The sequence below is a fragment of the Globicephala melas genome, chromosome 6 (genome assembly GCF_963455315.2).
Source record: "Globicephala melas chromosome 6, mGloMel1.2, whole genome shotgun sequence".
NCBI classification, from domain to species: domain Eukaryota; kingdom Metazoa; phylum Chordata; class Mammalia; order Artiodactyla; family Delphinidae; genus Globicephala; species Globicephala melas.
In genome coordinates, this window is record NC_083319.1 from 22,406,053 (window position 1) to 22,428,796 (window position 22,744).

At 44.0% G+C, this 22,744-nt stretch overlaps 1 protein-coding gene across 4 annotated transcripts in view; it reads left to right on the top strand.

Moving 5' to 3' along the window:
* Window positions 1-551: 551 nt before the first annotated feature.
* The window catches only part of ECPAS (Ecm29 proteasome adaptor and scaffold), a 103,146-nt gene continuing 80,953 nt past the window's right edge, over window positions 552-22,744 (top strand). The window contains exons 1-2 of one of the 4 annotated variants that reach the window (XM_030859025.3): window positions 1,079-1,440; window positions 10,350-10,453. In XM_030859025.3, the coding sequence (XP_030714885.1) occupies window positions 10,432-10,453 (22 nt within the window). In that variant the 5' untranslated portion in view covers window positions 1,079-1,440; window positions 10,350-10,431. Of the gene's footprint in view, window positions 798-1,078; window positions 1,441-1,753; window positions 1,915-10,349; window positions 10,454-22,744 lie in introns of those variants that run through there. The other 3 variants (XM_030859024.3, XM_030859022.3, XM_030859031.3) reach the window with 3 other exon arrangements.

Genomic DNA, 22,744 nt, shown 5'->3' on the forward strand with positions numbered 1-22,744 from the left:
CAGTTAGGATCTTGATTTCTTCCTCTTATACCAAAAAAAAAAGTGTATCTGACCTTGTACCTAATTTATGACAGTACTGTCACTTAAAGTACAGCAATTATGCAACCCCTTAATTTGAATTCCAGATTGCAAGTGTTTTTCACTAAGTGAACTCACGGACAAACTGAAGGCATAAAGTTAAAATCGTTATATTCAAAATAAATCACTCGGGTTACCGAAAAGAACGTAGGGATTAGAACTAAAATCTAAGAAAACAACCCCTATAAGCATATATACTTGAAATTCAACTTTAAAAATCTTGGCTTATTGAACTTTAGTGCGGCTTAGTGATCTTCTTCCCTCACTCGGTAGTCCTAGTTCTAGTTTCGAAGAGCATCAGAAACCTACACTTTATCACCATCTTTAAGTAAAAAAAGGCGCCCTGGGCACCCGGGCTCGCCCGGGACTGAGTCAGCGGCGGGGCCGAGAAGTTCAGCGGGAGGCGCAGGGCGGGGCTTCCTCCCGCCGACTCCGAACCCGGCTCAACTTTTCCGAGTCCACGTCTCTTCCTTCGGACAGGCGTGTTTCTCCAGGTCGGGACCAGCCAACGTGACAACCACAGACCTTTACAGAAAGAGCTCCCGTCCCGCCTCGAGGACCTCCCCCGGCCGGGGCAGCCCGGGCCAGCTCAACCAAGCCCCTCACGGACTGCGGCGCGCGGCTCCCCGAGGCCGAGCCCGCCTCTCGCCTCGCTTCTGGGCGCCCGCGTCGCGGCGCTGAGCGCAGCATCCCCGGCATGGAGACCGGCTCGGACTCAGGTCAGAGGCCTGCGCGTCCGTTCTGCGCCGGGGCCGCCGGAGGCTGCGCGGGCAAGGAGGGGCGGCGAGGAGCGGCTAGGCCGGGCCGCCGGTGAAGGCCGCCGCGTGCCGGGTCCGCGCAGGGAGCGCTCGCGGGCCGGCTCTCGCGCGCGGGGCGGGCGGCGGCAGGTGGGCAGGACGAGCCGCGAGCGAGCGAGCGAGGGCGGGCGGGCGCGCGAGGGGCCCGGCGGGGGGGCCGCTGGGAGGATGGCTCAGCTCTTTCTAAATATAAAACCGGCGTGAGTTGGGCGAGCGCGGCGCTGAGCCGCAGAGCCGCCGCGCGGGCCGGGCGTACCGGGCCTCGGCCGACGGACAGCGGCGGCTCCGCAGAGGCGCCGGACTGCGGGAGCGCCCGAGTCGCGAGCTCGCGGGGGACGGCGAGAACTACGCGTGCAGCGAGGAGGACGCAGGCGGCGACGGCGGGCGGGCCTCGTGGGCGCAGCTCAGCCCGCGCCGAACTACCAAAGGCGGCTGCCGGCCTCTGCTGCACCGAGAGCGGCGAGCCCCCAGTGCCGCCCGTCCGTGCCCTCCCCCTCCGGCCCCTCCCTCCCTCCCCGGCGCAACATGGCTGCGGCCGCCGCCTCCGCCTCCCAGGACGAGCTGAGTAAGTGCCACGGCGAGCCTGCGGCAGCGAGCCGGAGCCGGCGCAGCGCCGGGCCGGGGGCGGCGGCCGGGGCCGGGCGGGAGGGCCGGGGAGCAGGGCCTGGCTGGCGGGCGGGCGGCGGCCGCGGCGTGCCGGGGGCTAGGGCGCTCGGGCCTGGCGGGCGGGGCGCCGGCCGCCGCCGGCATTTGTAGGCCTCAGGTTTGCACCGTCACGTTGCGAAATTGAAACCGGAGCCCCGGGCGGAGCCACCTCTGTGTGCGATCCGCCCCGGCCCGGGGGTGGGGGGAGCCTAGCCCCCTGCCCGTAGGGGCTGGGCTGGCTGGGCGGCTGGAGCCCCATGGGGGCGGGCTGTGTCTGCCTTCCCGTCAGACCCCTCCGTGGACCCCGGGCCCAACTGTTGGGCGAGTTCTAGAAGTGGAGCTTTCGGGGAGGAGGAGAAGGTGCCGTGTTGTGACACCAGAAATCAGCGGAAAGGTCAGGAACAGGCGGTGACCCTCAGGTGGAGCAGGAAGGACGGGCGGGCAGGGAGCGTCGCGGCGCTAGCCGCAGGGGAAACCTCGGGGTGACGGCGCTTTCAGAAAGGAGAGCCAGTGCACACTTGACCTTAAACGTTGCAGTTTTCCGGGGGACGGCGATCCACGCTCGGGGAGAGCGTTGGTCACCCTGAATCGCAGGCCACCTCGCCCGCCGCCCGGGTTCGCCTCGGTGCTTTGTGGGAAGTGTAGTCCCCGGGCGCCGCAGGCCCACGCTGGGGTCATAAAAATTGAATTTTCCTAAGACATGCAAGACAATTTCTGATTGCCTTTGGGGTGGTTAGGTGGAAAGCTTTAGGCTGAGGTGTTTCCTCAACGCTGCCCTTCAGTTTATGAAGAACAAGAAAGGTGTTATTTAGGGGTGAGGTGGGTTTTAAATGGAATGAAGCCTGGGTGAGGTGTCTCAAGCCTTGTGAAGTTTCTGTTCTTACAGCCCCCTCTGAATTTTCATATGGAAGTAGCTATACGCACAATAATTTCTGTTTCTTTGGTGCTGGCAGTTTAAAGATACTTTTATATACATGATCTCACTTTTGTCCTCCTAACAGCCTAGTAATGCAGGTAGGTAGTAATTATCCGTGTTTTAAAGAGGAGGCAGGCTTAGAGAGATAAGTTCCTTGCTGCTTTGACACAAAACTGGTGTAGCAGCAGTGGTGTTTGCTCATTTTGAGGCTGAAATAAAGAATTGGTGTCACCCTGGGCAGGATGGAGAGTCTTGAGTAGACAAGGTCTCATGCGGTGGTTAGAGATAGACAGGGCCTGATAGCCACAGAGTTGATTGCTTGTGTGTCAGTTCCAAGCTGGAGCACCACCAGGCCTTTTGGGGAGATCAGCTCCCTGATCTTTTTTCTTCCATTTTTTGTTATGTGGTAAAATACACATAACATAAAATTTACCATCATAACCATTTCTAACTGTACAGGCCAGTGGTCTTAAGGACATTCATATTGTTGTGCAACCATCACCACCGTTTATCTTCAGAACTCTTTTCATTTTGCAAAACAGAAACTCTATGCCCACTAAACCCTTCCTTTCCCCCCTCCTCCCAGCCCCTGGCAGCTACTGTTCTACTTTCTGTCTCTATGATTTTTTTTAAAAATAAATTTATTTATTAATTTTTGGCTGCGTTGGGCCTTTGTTGCTGTGTGTGGGCTTTCTCTAGTTGCGGCGAGCGGGGCTACTGTTTGTTGCAGTGTGTGGGCTTCTCATTGCGGTGGCTTCTATTGTAGTGGAGCACTGGCTCTAGACGCACGGGCTTCAGTAGTTGTGGCCCACGGGCTCTACAGCGCAGGCTCAGTGGTTGTGGCACACGGGCTCAGTAGTTGTGGCACATAGGCTCAGTAGCTCCACAGCATGTGGGATTTTCCTGGACAGGGATCGAACCCATGTCCCCTGCATTGGCAGGCGGATTCTTAACCACTGTGCCACCAGGGAACTCTCTGTCTCTATGATTTTGATATCTCTAGGTATCTCATGTAAGTGGACTCATACAGGATTTGTCTTTTTGTGGCTGGCTTATTTCACTTGGCATAATGTCCTCAGGGTTCATCGGTGTTGTACCATGTGACAGGATTTTCTTTTTTAAGGCTGAGTAGTATTCTGTTGTATGCATATGTCATATTTTCTCATCCATCTGTCGAGGGACACTTGGGTTGCTTGTATGTTTTTAGCTATTGTGAATAATGCTGCTATGAATATGGATGTACATGTCTCTCTTTGAGACTGTGCTTCCAGTTCTTTTGGATATATACCCAGAAGTGGGATTGTTGGATTATATGGTAATTCTATTTTTAATTTTTTGAGGAACTGCCATACTGTTTTCCACTGTGACTATACCATTTTATGTTCCCACCAGTGGTAAACAAGGGCTCCAGTTTTTCTAGGACCTCGCCAACACTTGTTATTTTCTATTTTTTTTTTTTGCGGTACGTGGGCCTCTCACTGTTGTGGCCCCTCCTGTTGCGGAGCGCAGGCTCAGCGGCCATGGCTCACGGGACCAGCTGCTCCGCGGCATGTGGGATATTCCCGGACCGGGGCGCGAACCCGTGTCCCCTGCATCCACAGGCGGACTCTCAACCACTGCGCCACCAGGGAAGCCCTATTTTCTATATTTTTGATAGTAGCTATCCCAGTGAGTGTGAGGTGGTCTGACGTTTTAAGTTGTTCCACAGCAAGATATCTGAGTTCATGTTGTAGCACTAAACACATTAAAATATAAATTACTAGTTGGAATGGGGAACAAAACTAGAGGAAGAATTGGATATCATTCTTAAGTGGCTGATGTATTTGTATATATGCATTGTGCTCCTGTACATCAGGTACCTGTTAAAACGTTTTTAGTTCTTCTGGTTGAGGAATTTACTGGCTTTAGCAGCTACTGGAAAAGTTAGGAAGAAATAATTCCAGTGCTTGCTTTTTCATTGTTTTGTTTGGTCAAGTCACCAGTCTTTGGCCACAGATGTCTGTTAACTTGGTTTCTGCATTTCTTCAGGGGAGATTAAATACTTGGCAGTTGGTACCTTGGAATAATTTAACTTGAAATCACGCTCATATATACCGAACATGTATATAAGGAACTTCAAATAAGCCATTTTCAGTTTCAGAAAGGTTATAGTAAGAGGAGAGATGGCTGGTAACAAGGTGCTTTTTAGAATTCTGCTATAAGAGAAAGGAGCTAAGTATCTGAATATTAGCTGGCTATTATTTGTGACTAATAGATGATAAAAAAAGCAAACTACTAGATGCCAGCATTGTTTCTCCCCCTAATATTTTATCATAAAACTCTTCAAAAATACGGAAAAATTGAAAGTGAGCATTCATATACCCACTACCTAGATTCTACATGTGATATTTTACTACTAGCTTTATCACATATGTGTCCATTTTCAAGCCACATTTAAAAATGTTATTTTATTTTAGTTATTTAAAAACGATTGTGGTAAGATACACATATATAACATAAAATTTATCATTGTAACCATTTTTAAGTGTACAGTTCAGTGGCATTAAGTACTCAATCCATCTTATTTTGATGCATTTCAGAGTGAATTGGAGACATCAGTACCCTTCCCCCTAAATATTTCAGCACTAGCATTTTTTTTAGCACTAGCATTGTTTTAAATGCTTTGTATATATTCTTTTATTTAAAGATTTTTTAATATTTATTTTATTATTTAGTTTTGGCTGTGTTGGGTCTTCGTTGCTGCATGCGGGCTTTCTGTAGTTGTGAGCAGGGGCTACTCTTTGTTGCGGTACGTGGGCTTCTGACTGTGGTGGCTTCTCTTGTTGCAGAGCACGGGCTCTAGGTGTGTGGGCTTCAGTAGTTGTGGCACGCAGGCTCAGTAGTTGTGGCTCGCAGGCTCAGTAGTTGTGGCTTGCAGGCTGTAGAGTGCAGGCTCAGTAGTGTGGTGCACGGGCTTAGTTGCTCCGCGGCTTGTGGGATCTTCCCGGACCAGGGCTCGAACCCGTGTCCCCTGCATTGGCAGGCGGATTCTTAACCACTCTGCCACCAGGGAAGCCCCTGTATTCTTTTATTCATTAAAATAATCCTAAGAGGTAGGTAAAGTTCTTATTGCTGTTTTATGGAGTGGAAAACAGACATTTTAGGTTCCCAAGGTCCCTCAGCTAGTAAGTGGTGGAGTTGGAACTGGATTCCAGGTGGCTCACAGGCACTCATGACCAGTCTTTAGGCTGGGTTACCTCCATGTACCATAGAGTGTTCATGCTGATGAAGAGATCAAATCAGATGCATTGCTAAATTCTCAGCTACTTGTTACTTTAATCCAATTATTTGACTGCTGTTTAACACTGCTGTGGTGTACAAAAGAAGCATTAAAACTCTACTGATGGAATTATAATACTACTGAGAAGAAAGAGGAAGAATACTTGTAAACAGATATGTAAGGACCAAAGTGTATGATTTGTTATAGTTAGTAATGCTAGAGTAATATTATCATTTTTGGTTCCCAGGTCTGTTATTTTGAGATGTATAACTCGTAACACTGCCTTTCTCTAGATTTTAAATCAATGCATTTTACCTTTGCATTTGAAGTCATATACATGTCATAAATTTAAATGCAATCTGTAGCTGCTTTCAGTTGTATCTGATACTACACTCTGTAGGAGCTCCTGAGAAGCAGAATTGACAGGTTTGTCTTTTACTTATCTCTTTTCTTTCTTTTTCTTCTTCTCTTTTTTTGTTTTCGAGTAGTATCATGGAGTAGTATCATGTATGAAAGTTGTCAAAAGGTAAGCAGGATAATCTTGGGTTGGGGTTTGTTATCCTTTCAAAGATATCCTGTAATTGTCACTTTGAGTCAGGTGATTGTAATAGAATAATGGTAAAGCTAATGTTTTTGAGAGCTTACCATTGTGTTCTACACTTTGTACGAATTAATTGATTGAATCCTTACAACAACCCTGTGACTTTGGTACTATTGTTGTCTGGTGTTGCTTCCCTCATGTTACAGAGTTAGGGCTTGAACTCAGATTTTTTGATTCCAAAGTTTATGTTAATTCTGTGCTGCTACTGTACTAGTGTCTCTGAAAGGGAAAATATAGTTTATAAGAAGATCAACATGGCCTTTTCCCCCATGTCTTGCTAGCCTGCAGAAGAAACGTGCTATAGTGTATAAAATGTGGCAATATTCTGGTTCATCCAATAGGACATATTAGATTTGGGGGTAAGATGCCAAAATAGAGAACAATTAGTTCTGACTGTTAAAGGCAGTTCTGAAATCTAGTTTGTAAATTACTTAAGGTCATAGTCTGTAGTTTTCTTTCTTTATATTTAGGGTAATATAACTGTTTGGAATGGAATGAAATTCAATGCAAGGCATGTGGGCTAGTTTTTCTTCTAATATTATCCTCTGCCAGTTCATGGAAAAGTTGACATTGTAGTTATATTTCAGCAATGGGTAGGGAGATTTCTGACAGAGGGAAGGAAGCATTTGAGACTTTTCACCTGGTCAGCTGTTCATTGGTTTCATGTTCTGGGCTTTATAATTCTAAGGCATCCTTAGAATCTGATCTTCATTGGGATAAAGACAGCTCATGAAAGAGCGACAGCCTATAATCTTAAAGCACATTGATGCTATTCAACTTGACCATTCAACATAGCCACTTCAGTTGCAAAGTTGGCCAGGTAATCAAAATGTCAGGTGTCTTCTGAGAGAGTCTCTGCCGGTGACAGGCATCCTAGTGGCTCTTTTAGAGATGAGATGGGGAAGCTGTGTGTGTAGCTGTGTAGGTGAACGTGATTCTGTGAGCATACTGAAACAGCCCCAGAGAAATGGCTGCTTTAGTGACAGCCAAATATGCAGCTGAGCTGAGCTATGTAGAAAGGCAACATCAAGGCTGTATTATTTTAATTTTGCGTACTTAGCCAGATCGGAAGGTTAAAATGGAAAATAGTGATGATATTTCTGTTTTTTTATAATTTCTAGTTTTCCACTTCTATCCCATCTTGTTTTGAATTATGCCTTCAGTAAATTGTAATATTTAATAAAGGCCAGTGTTGGTGAGAATAGTTGGCACTGGGACGTTCGACCTTGTTCAGAAGATAGATGTTAAAATTGTAGGCACTGCCAGTGTGCTCAAAGGGTCTGATCTAAGTTGTTGGTCTCTGTTTTCAAGCCTGGCCGGTCTCTGCCTTGGGCTTGCCATCTTATATGACTTGTTTTCCCCACACATTTTCCAATTCAATAAGCAGTCTTTAAAAATGGAGTTACTGGGCTTCCCTGGTGGCGCAGTGGTTGAGAGTCCGCCTGCCGATGCAGGGGACGTGGGTTCGTGCCCCGGTCTGGGAAGATCCCACATGCCGCGGAGTGGCTAGGCCCGTGAGCCATGGCCGCTGAGCCTGCGCGTCCGGAGCCTGTACTCCGCAACGGGAGAGGCCACAACAGTGAGAGGCCCGCGTGCCGCACAGAAAGGAAAAAAAAAAAAAAAATGGAGTTACTAACTTATGGTCCTGGCCTCACAGGGCTTATAATTCAGTATAGAGGCAGATTTATATATAAATATAAATAGCTAATAGGAAGTATGATATGAAAAATGCCTAACACAGTTCTTTAGAAATGTCAAGGAGTGAGGATAGTATTCCAGGCTAAGGGAACAATAGCTTGAGCTCTGTCATAGAGTTTGAAAACTATTGTGCATTTTCAGGGAAGGTTGGAATGAGTCTGATATGCTAGAATGGGGGTACTATGGCTGCATGAAGTACTAGGAAAGGAGTTAAAATTTGGAGTCTGAGACTTGGCCTTTTCTGCCTTTTACAATTTGGGATCTTGAGCAGATTATTTTACCTCACTAAGTTTAAGTTTCTCATAAAATTGGGATAATTAGAAATACTCATAGTGTTGTTAGGCTTAATGTACATGTTAATGCACTGTGTAAACAATTAAATTCTGTATAGATTATTATTTTTAGTGGAGGGGGTGGTAGGAGAGAAAGCTAAGGATAAGGTTGGGACCAGCTTGTCTAGGAATGCCAACACAACTGTTTTTATTTATTTTTTTGCCTGCGTTGGGTCTTTGTTGCTGTGCGCAGGCTTTCTCTAGTTGTGGCAAGGGGGGGTTACTCTTCGTTGCAGTGCGTGGGCTTCTCATTGCGGTGGCTTCTCTTGTTGCAGAGAATGGGCTCTAGGCATGTGGGCTTCAGTAGTTGTGGCACGCGGGCTCAGTAGTTGTGGCTCGTGGGCTCTAGAGTGCAGGCTCAGTAGTTGTGGTGCACCAGCTTAGTTGTTCCGCAGCATGTGGAATCTTCCTGGGTCAGGGCTCAAACTCGTGTCCCCTGCATTGGCAGGTGGATTCTTAACCACTGTGCCACCAGGGAAGCCCAACACAACTAGTTTGAACTTTGTTCTGTAGACAGTAGAGGACCATCAAAGGCTTTCAAGTGGGGGAGTAACCTGAGTAGACCCTTTTTATAAGGATAACAGGTGGCAGTGATATAACATTGATTGCAGGGGTCCAGAGACCAAGAGCAGCAAGACTAAAAGGAAGATATTACAGTAGCCAAGTTAGAAGAAACCTAGGGTCTGAACTGGGATAGTGGAAGTGGATTTGACAGGTAATATAATCTAGAATCCCTAAAATATGCAGAAACTATTGGCTGAGTAGTGGAGAGTTATTCAACAGAAGGAGGAGTTAGAGAGGATTCCCAGAATCTACCTAGAGATTAAGGGGGTCGAGAGTACAGCCTCTAGACAGATTTGGGGAGGTAAGAGTAGAGAGAAGAGAAAGCAGGTTTTGTTCAAGAAATAAATCATTTGTTGAATGAATGGGTTGAATTATTGAGGCATCCATGTTGAGTTGTTTAGGGAAACAGTTTTGAATAGTGACTAAAACCTCTGGTGTTGAAGTCAGAACTGATTTTGAATCTTGACTCTGCCACCTTTTAGTTTTAATGTTAAGGGATCTAACTTTTAAGCCTTGGATTTCTCATCTGTAAAATGGGATAACAAAACTATTTTACGGGGTTGCTATAAGAATAGGAAGAGATAATGCATGTTAAGAACTTGGTATAGTGTTGGGCACATGGATTACAGGTGTGTGGGAGCTTTGGTTCTGAAACTTGGGCGAGTGTGGGGTGATGTGGACAGATTGTCCAGAGGACAGCTGTCTGGGGGCTATGAATGTATAGGGATGATAAGAAGACAGAAAAGAACCAGGGAAGGGGATCAGAAGTGCCTAGAGAGGGCAAAGGTTTCCCAGGGTTATGACTATCAAATGTTTGCATTCTCAGTTGTTATAATGTGTTAATCAAGTGTGCCCATCCACTAATACTCTTCATATAAAATTATTATGTAAATCAGACACTTTGTTCTAATTTTAATGTAAGGTTTTGTATGTTTATGATATATATGTACACACACACAATGTATGTTGTATTGGAGTTTTTTAGCCTTCAGTGAATAACTATTAGTATATATGTATTTTAAGTATTAACATATTTGTTCTACACACTCAATTTCTTTAAATTGAGTATTGTTAATTTACAATGTTGCATTAGTTTCTGGTGTACATCAAAGTGATTCACTTATACACACACACACACACACACACACACATACACATATATTCTTTTTCATATTATTTTCCATTATGGTTTATTATAGGATACTGAGTATAGTCCCTGTGCTGTACAGTAGGACCTTGTTTCTACACACCAGATTTTATTTATGGACATATTCCTTACTATTTCTCCAATTTGGTAATCACTATGATTTGCCCCCCTCATTCTGAATTTGCAAAACAGGGCATCAAATTAGGAGCTCTTAGCATGGAAATGAAAAGTGTTTATTTTGTTTTTTTAAATGGTAGCTATGAGTATAAATCTTTTAATTGTTTTTCTTTCCCCTGGTGTTCCAAATAATAGATTCTTTATACAATTGCATATGTACGAGTGGATGAACACACCATTGGTGATCCAGAGGATTTTTGTCAAGACTGGATAAACCATGTATCACATTGATTGTAGAGGTTAGTAGATTTAGTTCCTTAGGATGTGTGCATTTTTTGTAGTAACATTTAAAAATGCATAGGTTATCAAGTAGCAATTTCCCCCCAGGGTTTTTCTCCTTTTTTAGCTATCCTCAGAGAATCAGTGAAGTTCATTTTAGTTTATATATGCTTGAAGCTTCTATTCTCTGTCATCACATAAACATTAATTAAAAAAATTAGCAAGCAAAAGATAAAACTTGAAGATGTTCTTTAGCAGTGTGTGCAAGGAAAAGGCTGTGGGTGTTAGTTTACAAGTAGTATTGTCTGCCATGACCATGAAGTATGATGTTATGTGCTCCAGGAATGTCATCATGATTTAATTGTTTTATTTGTGAAAAGAGGTAAGGAGAAAGGCAGCATCATGGTATTTGGATATTCCTGATTCTGCCATTTTGACATGCGCTGTGATGGAAAAGCCACTTAATTCTACTTTGTTCTGAGGCTGAACAAGAATATGGTGTCAGGGGCTTCCCTGGTGGCGCAGTGGTTGAGAGTCCGCCTGCCGATGCAGGGGACACGGGTTCGTGCCCCGGTCCGGGAAGATCCCACATGCCGCGGATCGGCTGGGCCCGTGAGCCATGGCCGCTGAGCCTGCGCGTCCGGAGCCTGTGCTCCGCAACGGGAGAGGACACAACAGTGAGAGGCCCGCGTACCGCAAAAAAAAAAAAAAAAAAAAGAATATGGTGTCAGTTTCACTCTTGGATGATATTGGATGGTCCTTTGGTTGAAATTCTGTAAATTCAGATTGTAATTCTCTGATATCATGAGCTCAATATCCAGGGAGTACCTGAGATTTTGTAGCTTCAATCCAAAGGTGCATTTTGTTGCCGTCTTTCAGTTTAACTACTGGATTCCCCTTCTCCCAGTGCATTCTATTGTTTTTTGGTGTGTATGTTGCTGCCAATAGTGTATGATGCCTTAATTCATTAGGTGGAATTTTGAGTGATGGAATGAATGGAATATTTTATAAACCAAAGTTCAACTTTAGAATAAACTTTGGCTAAGTTTTACTATTTCACATATCTTCATTCCATTATAGAGAAATGGAAAATTGGAAGGTTGGAGAAAGTGTTTAGAAGAGAAGTGACATTATTTACACCTAGATTCTTTTTTAGAGCTTTTGGACCTGTATAGATGTGTTAATTGCGATATACCGAAGGCAAGCAGGTCAAACCACAAATGCTGGGATTTAAATAGTGACTTAAATAAAAAACATTCTAGAGTTTACACATCCAGATAAGCATTGTTCTAGGTAATTAGCCGCTTTGGGTGGATCTTAGCTGTCATACATTTGACTTGTATGCAGTCTGAACCCTTGCATAGAATGTATCATCTCCTTTAAGCTGACTTTCATAAGCTGAACTAATCTTTCTTCTCATCAGTTTACTAACACTGATTTCTAATTGGGCTTCTGCCAGCTGCTGTATCTGGGGGAAAGGGCCTCCTTGGGAGTTGGAAGTGTTTGTGGACCTCAGTGCCTCTGGAGTCTGGCACTTGTTCATTAAATCTAGGGTACAGATGAGCGCTGCTGTTTCCTCACTTGACCCAGCCCTGCCAGGCTAACGCTGTGATGTCTTCCGTCCCTCCCCCTTTGTGTGTGGTGTTGTGGGGGTTGAGGAGTGATGGGCAGGGGCTGTGTGAACAGGGAGGCATCGCCTTACTTTGGGCTATACTGGGTTGGTAGGGGGCTTAAAGTAGCCTGACATCATATGCAAATGGCTAGGACTTCTGAAGTGGCAGAAGAACGGCTTCTTTCCCCTTCCCTGGAAACAGTCTAGTCACTAGTGCATCCTGATGCAGGGGTTTCCACATTGGGGTATCTGCTTGGGCCCTGGGGGTAAGACTGGTGAGCTAGGGAACAGGAAGATGGCTTGTCGGATTGCCTTAGTTCTGGGGGAAAGGAGTATCAGCAGGGACTTTGTCAGCAGGAACCTCCTGCTCAGGACCTCATTGCCTGCAGAGGTTCTTATCTACTGACCCCTTGGTTCTTGGACTGCCCTGGGTGGAGGGAGGCAACTCCCGCAGGAACCATGATGGATTATCTCTTTCTGGGAATGAATCCTCCCCCAACCCCTGACTTAACTATATTTGTGTTTACTGCTGGACTTTTCAACATTTTCCTTTTAATACATTGGTGTTTAATGAGTTCTTTTTAAAAAAAGTGGGGAATGGGGGCAAGCCTGTATTTAAAAACACAGAAGTAGACATCACAGTTCTAAGCATTAATTCCTAAAGAAGTATCCTACTGGCCTCATTTAGATTTTGCCAAGTATTAGAGTGGCATTTAGTGAATTGAAATGGTATATAGGAACCAATAGATGATGTGGACTTAAACTACCAGTTAGTATTTGGTTAGAGTTTTTAAAAATTAATCAATTTATTTTTGGCTGCGTTGGGTCTTCGTTGCTGCACGCGAGCTTTCTCTAGTTGGGGCGAGCGGGGGCTGCGCTTCATTGCGGTACGTGGGCTTCTCATTGTGGTGGCTTCTCTTGTTGCGGACCATGGGCTCTAGGCGCGCCTGCTTCAGTAGTTGTGGTGTGCGGGCTCAGTGGTTGTGGCTCGTGGGCCCTAGAGTGCAGGCTCAGTAGTTGTGGCGCAAGGGCTTAGTTGCTCCGTGGCATGTGGGATCTTCCTGGACCAGGGAGTGAATGCATGTCCCCTGCATTGGCAGGCGGATTCTTAACCACTGCGCCAGCAGGGAAGTCCTAGATTTTTAATTCTGGTAGATTGATCTACCAGAAGGGATTGAGTATTACATAGAAAATCTAGATGCCAGCTAGGGCTTCCTTATTCATAGTTTTAGCCTCAGACTCCTAGTTGAAGATTGTCAAAGTCCAGAGGTACTCACCCACCTACCCCTGCAATCTATCACATCCAATTTTTGTGAATTTCCTAGTTTAGTTTAACTTAAGCTTTTCTTAGCTTCTGGGCTCCCATTTCTGAAAATGGTGTTTTGGTTCCACCCATGTCAGTTTGGACATGAAACCCGCTTGTTTCACTGGCGCGCACACACACACACACACACACACACACACACACACACACACACACACACACACACACACACACACACACACACACACACACACACACACCTCTTTTCCCAAGCATTTCAAGAATTCACTTAGCTCTTCAAGAGCTCTTAGCTCTTAGATGTGGTGAGTCATGGGGAAAGGGCTTGACTTTCTGCCCTTTCCTGGTCTGTCTTCCCCTTCCATCTTTTTTTTTCTCCTATCCTTCTCTTTGCAGTAACTACTGCACCCTTCCTGATTTGGAGCAGAATAGTTCTGTCACACAGTCAGACCTTCCAGAATTTATCTCCTCCTCTTCTTTTTTTTTTTAAAAAAACCTTAAGCACTTATCATGATTTTAAAAACATAGGGCTTCCCTGGTGGTGCAGTGGTTAAGAATCTGCCTGCCAATGCAGGGGACACGGGTTCAAGCCCTGGTCCGGGAAGATCCCACATGCTGCGGAGCAACTAAGCCCCTGTGCCACAACTGCTGAGCCTGTGCTCTAGAGCCCGCGAGCCACAACTACGGAAGCCTGTGTGCCTAGAGCCCGTGCTGTGCAACAAGAGAAGCCACCACAATGAGAAGACCGCGCACCGCAACGAAGAGTAGCCCCCGCTGACCGCAACTAGAGAAAGCCCACGCGCAGCAACAAAGACCCAATGCAGCCAAAAATAAAAATAAACTGAAAAATAAAAAATAAAAACATGTAGTCCAAGAGATTCTGATGTCAGGTGTTATGAATTGCAACTAATCCCCTCATTTCCTTTGCCACAGATGTTAGATGTATAAACTTCTAAATGGCTTTTCCAAATATGAGGAATTAACATTTCATACACTCAACAGAGATTTGAGCAACTTCTTTCTGTAAGGCACTGAATTAAATGCTGGGATACCAAGAGACTACGTCAGTTTCTCAACCTGAGGAGCCCTGGAGATGGATGGAGCAAATGAGTAGGCACTCAGGTGGAGTCACACCTCAAAGAGCTGTTACGGTCTAGGGAAGGGATGATCGGGCAGTTAAATAATGTACAGCAAAAGATAACAAGTGCCAGGAGAGATGTAGAAAAGGTCTGTGGGAGTTTGTAGGGCCAGGATGGGATGTGTAAGTGTGGAGCATGTAGTATTTGAGCTGGATTGTGAATGGAGAGGATTTGGATATGTGGAGATGGAGAAATGGTCAGGAGAGGTTGGTAGAGTATTCCTGGATGAGGGACTTGGTTGATCAAAAGAATTGTGCAAGAACATATGGTGCACTTAAGAAGCTCTTGCAGTTTGGACACCTGTTGGGGAGCAGTGAGATGCATGGTCAAGAAGGTGCTTTGTGGCTAGATTGGTCTACTCTTAGGAAGGACTTCCTCTCTCATCTGATACTCACCTCCGGCATATGCTACATGTGCTAGCTGCTTATTTTTTACTGTACTTTTATGGAAGTAGATTTTTTTTCCCCCTTAGCAAAAACCTTCCATTTGCATTTGGACACAGTGCTAAGGTGGTATAAGCAAAAATGGGGCACTTACTGTAAGGAATCATGGAGTCTTATGGAAATAAGAGGGACCCTCAGGAGGGGTTTGGAACTAAGGACTAGATGTCCTCCAGTTCTTCACCTTCTCTCTGCACCCCCTGCCATTCTTTCTTCAGACCAGCTTCTTGTGATTTTGTGCTCCATGGCGTAGGCTGAAGATGCCCATGTCATATCTCCTGGCTTACTCTTAGAGGTCCAGGCACTCAAGGGAGGCTTGACTCTTTGGTCTCAATTCTGAGTTCCTGAGGAAAGGGACCATTCCTGTCACATTGGCTGTGGTCAGGGTACAAAGTCATGTTGTGCATAGTTATCTAGTAAGGCTTAGTGTCATCCCCGCCTACTTTCTCTGCCTCAGCTGTGCTGTAATTCAGCATACTAGAAGGAGCATTGGGTTTGCAGTTGACCGCCTGGAGTTTGAATCCTAGCCCTGCCCCTTACTTACTACCTTTGTAATCTTCGTCAACATTCTCATTGAATTCTAGGCTCTGTTTCCTCATCTGTAAGTTGAAGCTAATATTACCTACTTCAGTAAATAGTACTTTAGAGGGAGGTACTGTGTTCTGTTGTGCACTTGGAGGATAAAGACCTCTCTAGGTTCAACTTGTGATTCTTTGTGTCATTAGCTTGGTGACCTTTGGCAAGTCAGTCAGATCCTGAGCCCCAGTTTTTCATCTTCAAATGCAGATAATCCCTGCCCACCTCACAATGTTTTTCTGAGGCTCAGAAGGCCATGTGAAACTGCCTTGTGACTATAATGTATTTACATATGTGTGAAGCAGAAGAAGTTAAATACTATTAGGGAGACTGTTTTCCTTGTGAAATTATTCTGTTATAGTCGCATGTATTTTGGTAGTAACTTGACAGATCTTTCTCAAAATACCCTGTAACGGTAGATTATTAATTGATTTATGATGCAATGGGCAGTGGTCCAAGTATTTTCAGCTTTCCCTTTCAATCTCAGCTTCCACTTAAGGCTTCTAACCTGATTTATAATTTAAAATTTACTTTCACATTCAGAAAAAAAATGATGTTCTTTGTAGAAAATTTAAACAAATGTAAAGAAATCTTAAACCTGTCACACTGAAATAACCATTTTCTCTTTTTAATTCACGCTCATGAAATAAGTTAGTAATGACATAGAATTAAACCAGTAAGCCAAAAAAGAATCCTCTGAAATTCCACCACATAAGGATAACCACTACCTTAAATATAGCCCTTTCCCTAGTCTTTTTGACAGTAATGTTTTTCTTGCACTTTCTAAGGAACGTTTTGATGTTCAAGTTGTCATGAAGAGGTGATTCATCTGAGGAAAGTGATTTATTTTTCTTTCCTTCTTTTTTTTTTTTTTTTTTGCGGTACGTGGGCCTCTCACTGCTGTGGCCTCTCCCGCTGCGGAGCACAGGCTCTGGACGCGCAGGCTCAGCGGCCATGGCTCACGGGCCCAGCCGCTCCGCGGCATGTGGGATCTTCCTGGACCGGGGCTCGAACCCACGTCCCCTGCATCGGCAGGCGGACTCTCAACCACTTGCGCCACCAGGGAAGCCCCTCTTTCCTTCTTTCTTTTTTATTTTTTAAAATATTTTTTCCGTAAGTCATGATATGAGTGAAAAGCCAGTATTTGCCTTTTATAATCCTGTGAAAAAATAGCCTTTCTTCCTTGACTCAGAAGCCAATGTTGTATTTTTTTGGAGAGATATGAAGAATGAGTGATTTACGTGGACAGTTTTATTTCTCAGGAATAATTATATGTTTTCAGAATTATCAGTGGCCAATGGTAGATAACACTGAAGTGAAGTCCTTAAACCTTTACTGGTTATTTCTTCCTTGTGGGGTAGAAGGAAGGAAGGTCCCATCTTTCCCTTTAGATAGAGAAATTAAAGACAAGCAAATAATATGAATTAGAGAATTATTTAATGGAAAGTAAATGAATATATTTATTCTTTTTTTAAAATCTTTTTTTCTTTCTTTTAATATTTATTTACTTATTTATTTTTGGCTGCATTGGGTCTTCGTTGCTGCGCATGGGCTTTCTCTAGTTGCAGCGAGCGAGGGCTACTCTTGGTTGGGGGGCGTGGGCTTCTCATTGAGTTGGCTTCACTTGTTGCAGAGCACGGGCCCTAAGCACACAGGCTTCAGTAGTTGTGGCATGCAGGCTCAGTAGTTGTGCCTTGTGGCTCTAGAGTGCAGGCTCAGTAGTTGTGGCGCACGGGCTTCGTTGCTCCGCGGCATGTGGGATGCTCCCGGACCGGGGCACGAACCCGCATCCCCCGCATCGGCAGGCGGACTCCCAACCACCGCGCCACCAGGGAAGCCCTAAAGACTATTTTTTAAGAGCAGTTTTAGGTTTACAACAAAATTGACAGGAAGGTACAGAGATTTCCCATACAACCCCTGCCCCCATATTTGTATAGCCACCCTCATTAGCCACATCACTCACCAGAATGGTACATATTTTACGAAGGATGAACCTACACTGACATATCATAATTACTGCACATCCATAGTTTACATTATGGTTCACTCTTGGTGTTGTATATTCTGTGGGTTTGGACAGATGTATGATGATATATATCCACCATTGTAATATCACAGAGAGTATTTTCACTGCCCTACAAATCCTCTGTGCTCTTCATATTCATCCTTCCTTTCCTCTTCCTCCCTGGCAACTACTGATCTTTTTACTGTCTCCATAGTTACGCCTTTTCCAGAATGTCATATAGTTAGAATCATACAGCATGTAGCCTTTTCAGATTGGCTTCTTTCACTTAGTAATATGCCTTTAAGGTTCCTCCATGTCTTTTCATGGTTTGACAGCTCATTTCTTTTTAGTGCTGAGTAATAGTCCGTTGTCTATATGTACCAGTTTATTTATCCATTCACCCACTGAAGGACGTCTTGGTTACTTCCAAGTGTTGGCAATTATGAATAAAGCTGCTGTAAACATCCATGTGCAGGTCTTTGTGTGGACATAAGTTTTCAACTCCTTGGGTAAATATCAAGGAGTATGATTGCTGGATTGTATGGTAGGAGTATGTTTAGTTTTCCTAAGTTGTTGTCTTCCAAAATGGCTATACCGTTTTGCATTTCTACCAGTAAACTTTCTTATTTTTGTTCTACCATATTCTTTTTTTTAAAATTTATTTATATATTTATTTTATTTATTTGGCTGCATTGGGTCTTCATTGCTGCACGTGGGCTTTCTCTAGTTGCGGGGAGCAGGGACTACTCTTTGTTGTGGTGCATGGGCTTCTCATTGTGGTGGCTTCTTTTGTTGCGGAACATGGGCTCTAGGTGCACGGGCTTCTCATTGTGGTGGCTTCTCTTGTTGCGGAACATGGGCTCTAGGTGCACGGGCTTTGGTAGTTGTGGCTCGTGGGCTCTAGAGCGCAGGCTCAGTAGTTGTGACGCACGGGCTTAGTTGCCACGCGGTATGTGGGATCTTCCCAGACCAGGGCTCGAACCCCAGTCCCCTGCGTTGATGGGCGGATTCTTAACCCCTGCGCCACCAGGGAAGTCCACTTCCATGTTCTTTAAGGTTCCTTTCAAGTTGTAAAATTCTGTGATTTAAATTTCTTTATCCTTGAAACATGGATTCATTTAAAAAATTTGTATGTTATTTCTTCTAAAAAGAAATGTATTTTTACTGGAGTATTTGAAAAGTACATGAAAATATAAAGAAGAAAAATTACTGATGTATTTTCTTGTTTTTATGTAGTATCATAAAACAATTATTATGGTGTATATATTCTTTTTAACTAATGAAATATTTCAAGTATGAAGAAAAGTATAGAGAATTATCTTAGGAACACTTAGGTATGTCCCACTCATATTTGTCAAATCTGTACATTTTTTGCTATTAGCTTCAGGTCTTTATTTAGCTATTATTATTATATTTTAACTTAAAAAATTTTTATTTTAATTATTTATTTTTTTGGCTGCGTTGGGTCTTCAGTGCTGCATGCAGGCTTTCTCTAGTTACAGCGAGCAGGGACTACTCTTCGTTGCGGTGCATGGGCTTCTCACTGCAGTGGCTTCTTTTGGTGTGGAACATGGTCTCTAGGTGCACGGGCTTCAGTAATTGTGGCATGTGGGATCAGTAGTGGTGGCTCGTGGGCTCTAGAGCACGGGCTCAGTAGTTGTGGCGCATGGGCTTTGTTGCTCTGCAGCATGTGGGATCTTCCCGGACCAGGGATCGAACCCGTGTCCCCTGCATTGGCAGGCGGATTCTTAACCACTGCGCCACCAGGGAAGCTCCAGGTCTTTTATTTTTTAAAGACATAAACATTACTGATACAATTCAAACCCCCTGTGCTACCCCTTACAAATTTTCCTTTTCTTTCTTTTTTTTTCTCTCCTCTCCCCTTCATTTTTTCTTCTCTTTTATCTCCTTGACCAAGGGTTGTCATTCCTGTGCTGTACATATCATAAGCAATGCATGTATTGCATTTAAAACCTTGACATAAGTGGAACCATAATGTACATATCCTGCAACTTGCTTTCTCTGTTTGATCTTAGTTTTTAAGATATTGTCATGTTGGTCCATGTGACATGTGACTCTTGCTTATTTTCATTGTTGTATGACCCTGCCACATTTTCTTTATCCATTTTCCTGTTGACTGACATTTAGATTGTTCCCTTTTTTTTTTTTTGCATTTACTGACCCCGTGGCTATGAACAGTTTCTTAGTGTCCTTGTGCTTGTCTTTCCCTGGGAGTTTTTCTCCAGGACAGTGATACACAAAGAAGTGTGGTCTGAGGACTGGGGAATTACGTCTTGCAAATAGGGAACTTGTGGCAGAATGTAAATCAACTCTCACTGTTAATTTATTTAATGTTTCTTATCCTGGTAAGACTTTCTCAGTGAAGCAAGAAGTGTTCCTTTTCTCTTAGAGGGCTGGTGACAAACAGTTTGCAGCTGCGCTACTTTGCAGCTGGGCACTGCTCTAGAGTATGTTCCCCTGGAGCAGGAGTGCTGGGTTGAAGGGGATGTGCCTCTTGAACCTCACTAGAGGCTCCTGAACTAGAGCTTTGTTCCTCAGAGATTGTATCAGTGTACACCCCATCAGTGGTGAGCCTGAGTTCCTCTTGGTTGGTTTCCAGTCTTTGCCAACATTTGAAGAGTTTTTCTAATGTGTAGGGTGCAAAATTGTATCTCATTATTGTGTTAATTTTACGTGTTCCTGATCAGTGTGATTGAGCATCATTTTATGTGTTATTAAATATATGACTCTCATCTCTGAATTGCCTGCTTATATTCTTTGTCCATTTAAAATCTTTGGATTAATTTGCTTTTTCTTGATTTGTAGGAATTTTAAAAGTATATTCTGTACTCAATTTCTTTTCATTTAAAAACATTGTAGCTATTTATAGCTTATTCTTTTACTTTATAGTGTGTTTTATGATATTTTAAAATCTTAACCTGTTAGTCTTTAATGCCCTGTGCTTGCGTTTTAATTTTCCCTTCTCATTTTTCTTTTAAAAGCTTTAAAATCTTGCTTCTTACACTTGTGTCATTAATTTACCTGCAAGGATTTTTTTAGGTTTTTTTTTTTTAAATGGGCAAACGAACTTTTTCCAGTTCTTCCTGACTAGTTCATTTTTTTCTTTCCTGAGTTGTTATGACCCCATACTCAGTTTTCTTCCTATTTTTGTCTGTTGCCTATCCTTCCCTTTTTCAGACTCTCCTTCCTCCATCCTTAAATGCTCTTGTCTTGAGCAGTCTATCTCAGGCCTTCTGTTGTTTTCTTTCTACTGCAGTTACCATACACGTGTGCTAAACCTGGACACCAGCCTTGCCTCGTCCTTCTCTACTCTGTACCCCTGACCACCAAGCTCTGGCACACAGTAGGACTTCAGTACATACTGAATGAGTGTGTGAGTGAATGTGTGATCTAGATAGGGGAATTAGTGCTTCACAGGGTGAAGATAGCAGGGTGCTGGGCCTTGATGGAGGAGAGAATTTGGCAGAGCAGGGAGAAGGAGGAAGGGTAAATTTAGTTTGACATGTTTGGTCTTAGCTTCTTATTCATAGTAGTGAGCTTTCTCTGGTGTTGTTTTCTGACCTTTGAATTTGTACATTTTCCCGTTGTCATAAATACCACTTGAATGAGGCAAATTCTTATGACCTTTTGGTGATTCTCTCAAACAGGGCTCCCTGTAGAAGGTGCAGTATACAGGGATAGTATCATATAAAATACAGGGTCAACGTTGTAGACAGTTGCATGGGTAGGTAAGGGTTTTTAGACTGAAGGTCAGAAGACCCTATTCTAGTTCTTGCTTGGCTGTAATTACCTCCGTGACGTTAAAACTCACTGTGCTTTTTTATATTCAACAGTCTTTCAGTCCTCTCCAACTCCAAGTGGAGTAGAAACCTTGCTTTGTACAAGTTTCATAATAAATTTTTTTTTCTTGACTTGGGCAATAGTTACATAGGTGTTTATAATAACTCATTAAGCTACACTTATGTTTTGTACGCATTTTTCTAAATGTTTTATTTCACAATGAAAAAGATTTAAAAAACCCACAAAAGACTATGTTTCTTACATCCCTCATGTGCCAAAAAAACTCCAGTGGGATTAAAGACTTGGATACGGAAAGGAAAATCTTAAGAGCTAGAAGAAAACATAGATAAATATGTGTGTCAGGGTTTCCAGAACCACCCCCAGGTTCCATGACTTGCTAGGAGGATTCACAGGACTCTGCAGATATTTGTACTCATGGCTAACATTTATTACCGTAAAAGGATAAAAAACAAAATGAGCAAAGGGAAAAGGCACATGTGGTGGAGTCTGGAGGAAACCAGGTGCAAGCTGCCGAGAGTCCTCTCCCAGTTGAGGCACATGGGACACGCGTAATTCCTTCAGCAGTGAGTTTTGACAACACATGTGAAATGTTGTCTACCGGGGATATTCTTTAGAGACTCATTACCAAGGGTTTTTATTTGGTGCTGGTCACGTTGGCACCTTCTGCCTAACACGTACTAGAATTCTAGGTTCTCAGGAGGAAAGCACGGTTGAGCATAAAGCATATTGTTTGCACAAACAGTTCAGGCACAGCGAGTAACTCTCATCAGTTCTGGGAACTGTGGGAACCCTCCTGAAATCCAAGTCTCCAGATGGCAGACAAGGACCAGCCTTGGCAAACAAAGCCTTGTAAGGATAGCAGTCTCAGGCGCGCTGTGTTAACTCTTCTCTGCAGAATATAATATTTTTTATAATCTTAGAGTTAAAAAGGCATTTCTAAGCATGACTAGAAACTCAGAAACCATGAAACAAAGGAATGGTAAATTTATGTTTAAAAAACTTAGATATGAAAAGAAAGAATGTGCTATAGAGTCACAAGGCATACTAGGAAAAAAGTATTTTAATGTATGAAAGAACAGGGGGTAATTTTTTCAATATTGTATAAAAGCTTTTAGAAGTCAGCAACTCAAAAGAATAAAGTAATTTGCTGAAGAATATATTTCAAATGACCAATAAGGGACTTTCCTGGTGGTGCAGTGGTTAAGAATCCACCTGCCAGTGCAGGTGACACGAGTTCAAGCCCTGGTCCAGGAAGATCCCACATGCCACGGAGTAGCTAAGCCCATGCACTACAACTACTGAGCCTGCGCTCTAGAGCCCGCGAGCTACAACTGCTGAGCCCAAGTGCCACAACTACTGAAGCCCACGCGCCCTAGAGCCTGTGCTCTGCAACAAGAGAAGCCACTGCAGTGAGAAGCCCGTGCACTGCAACGAA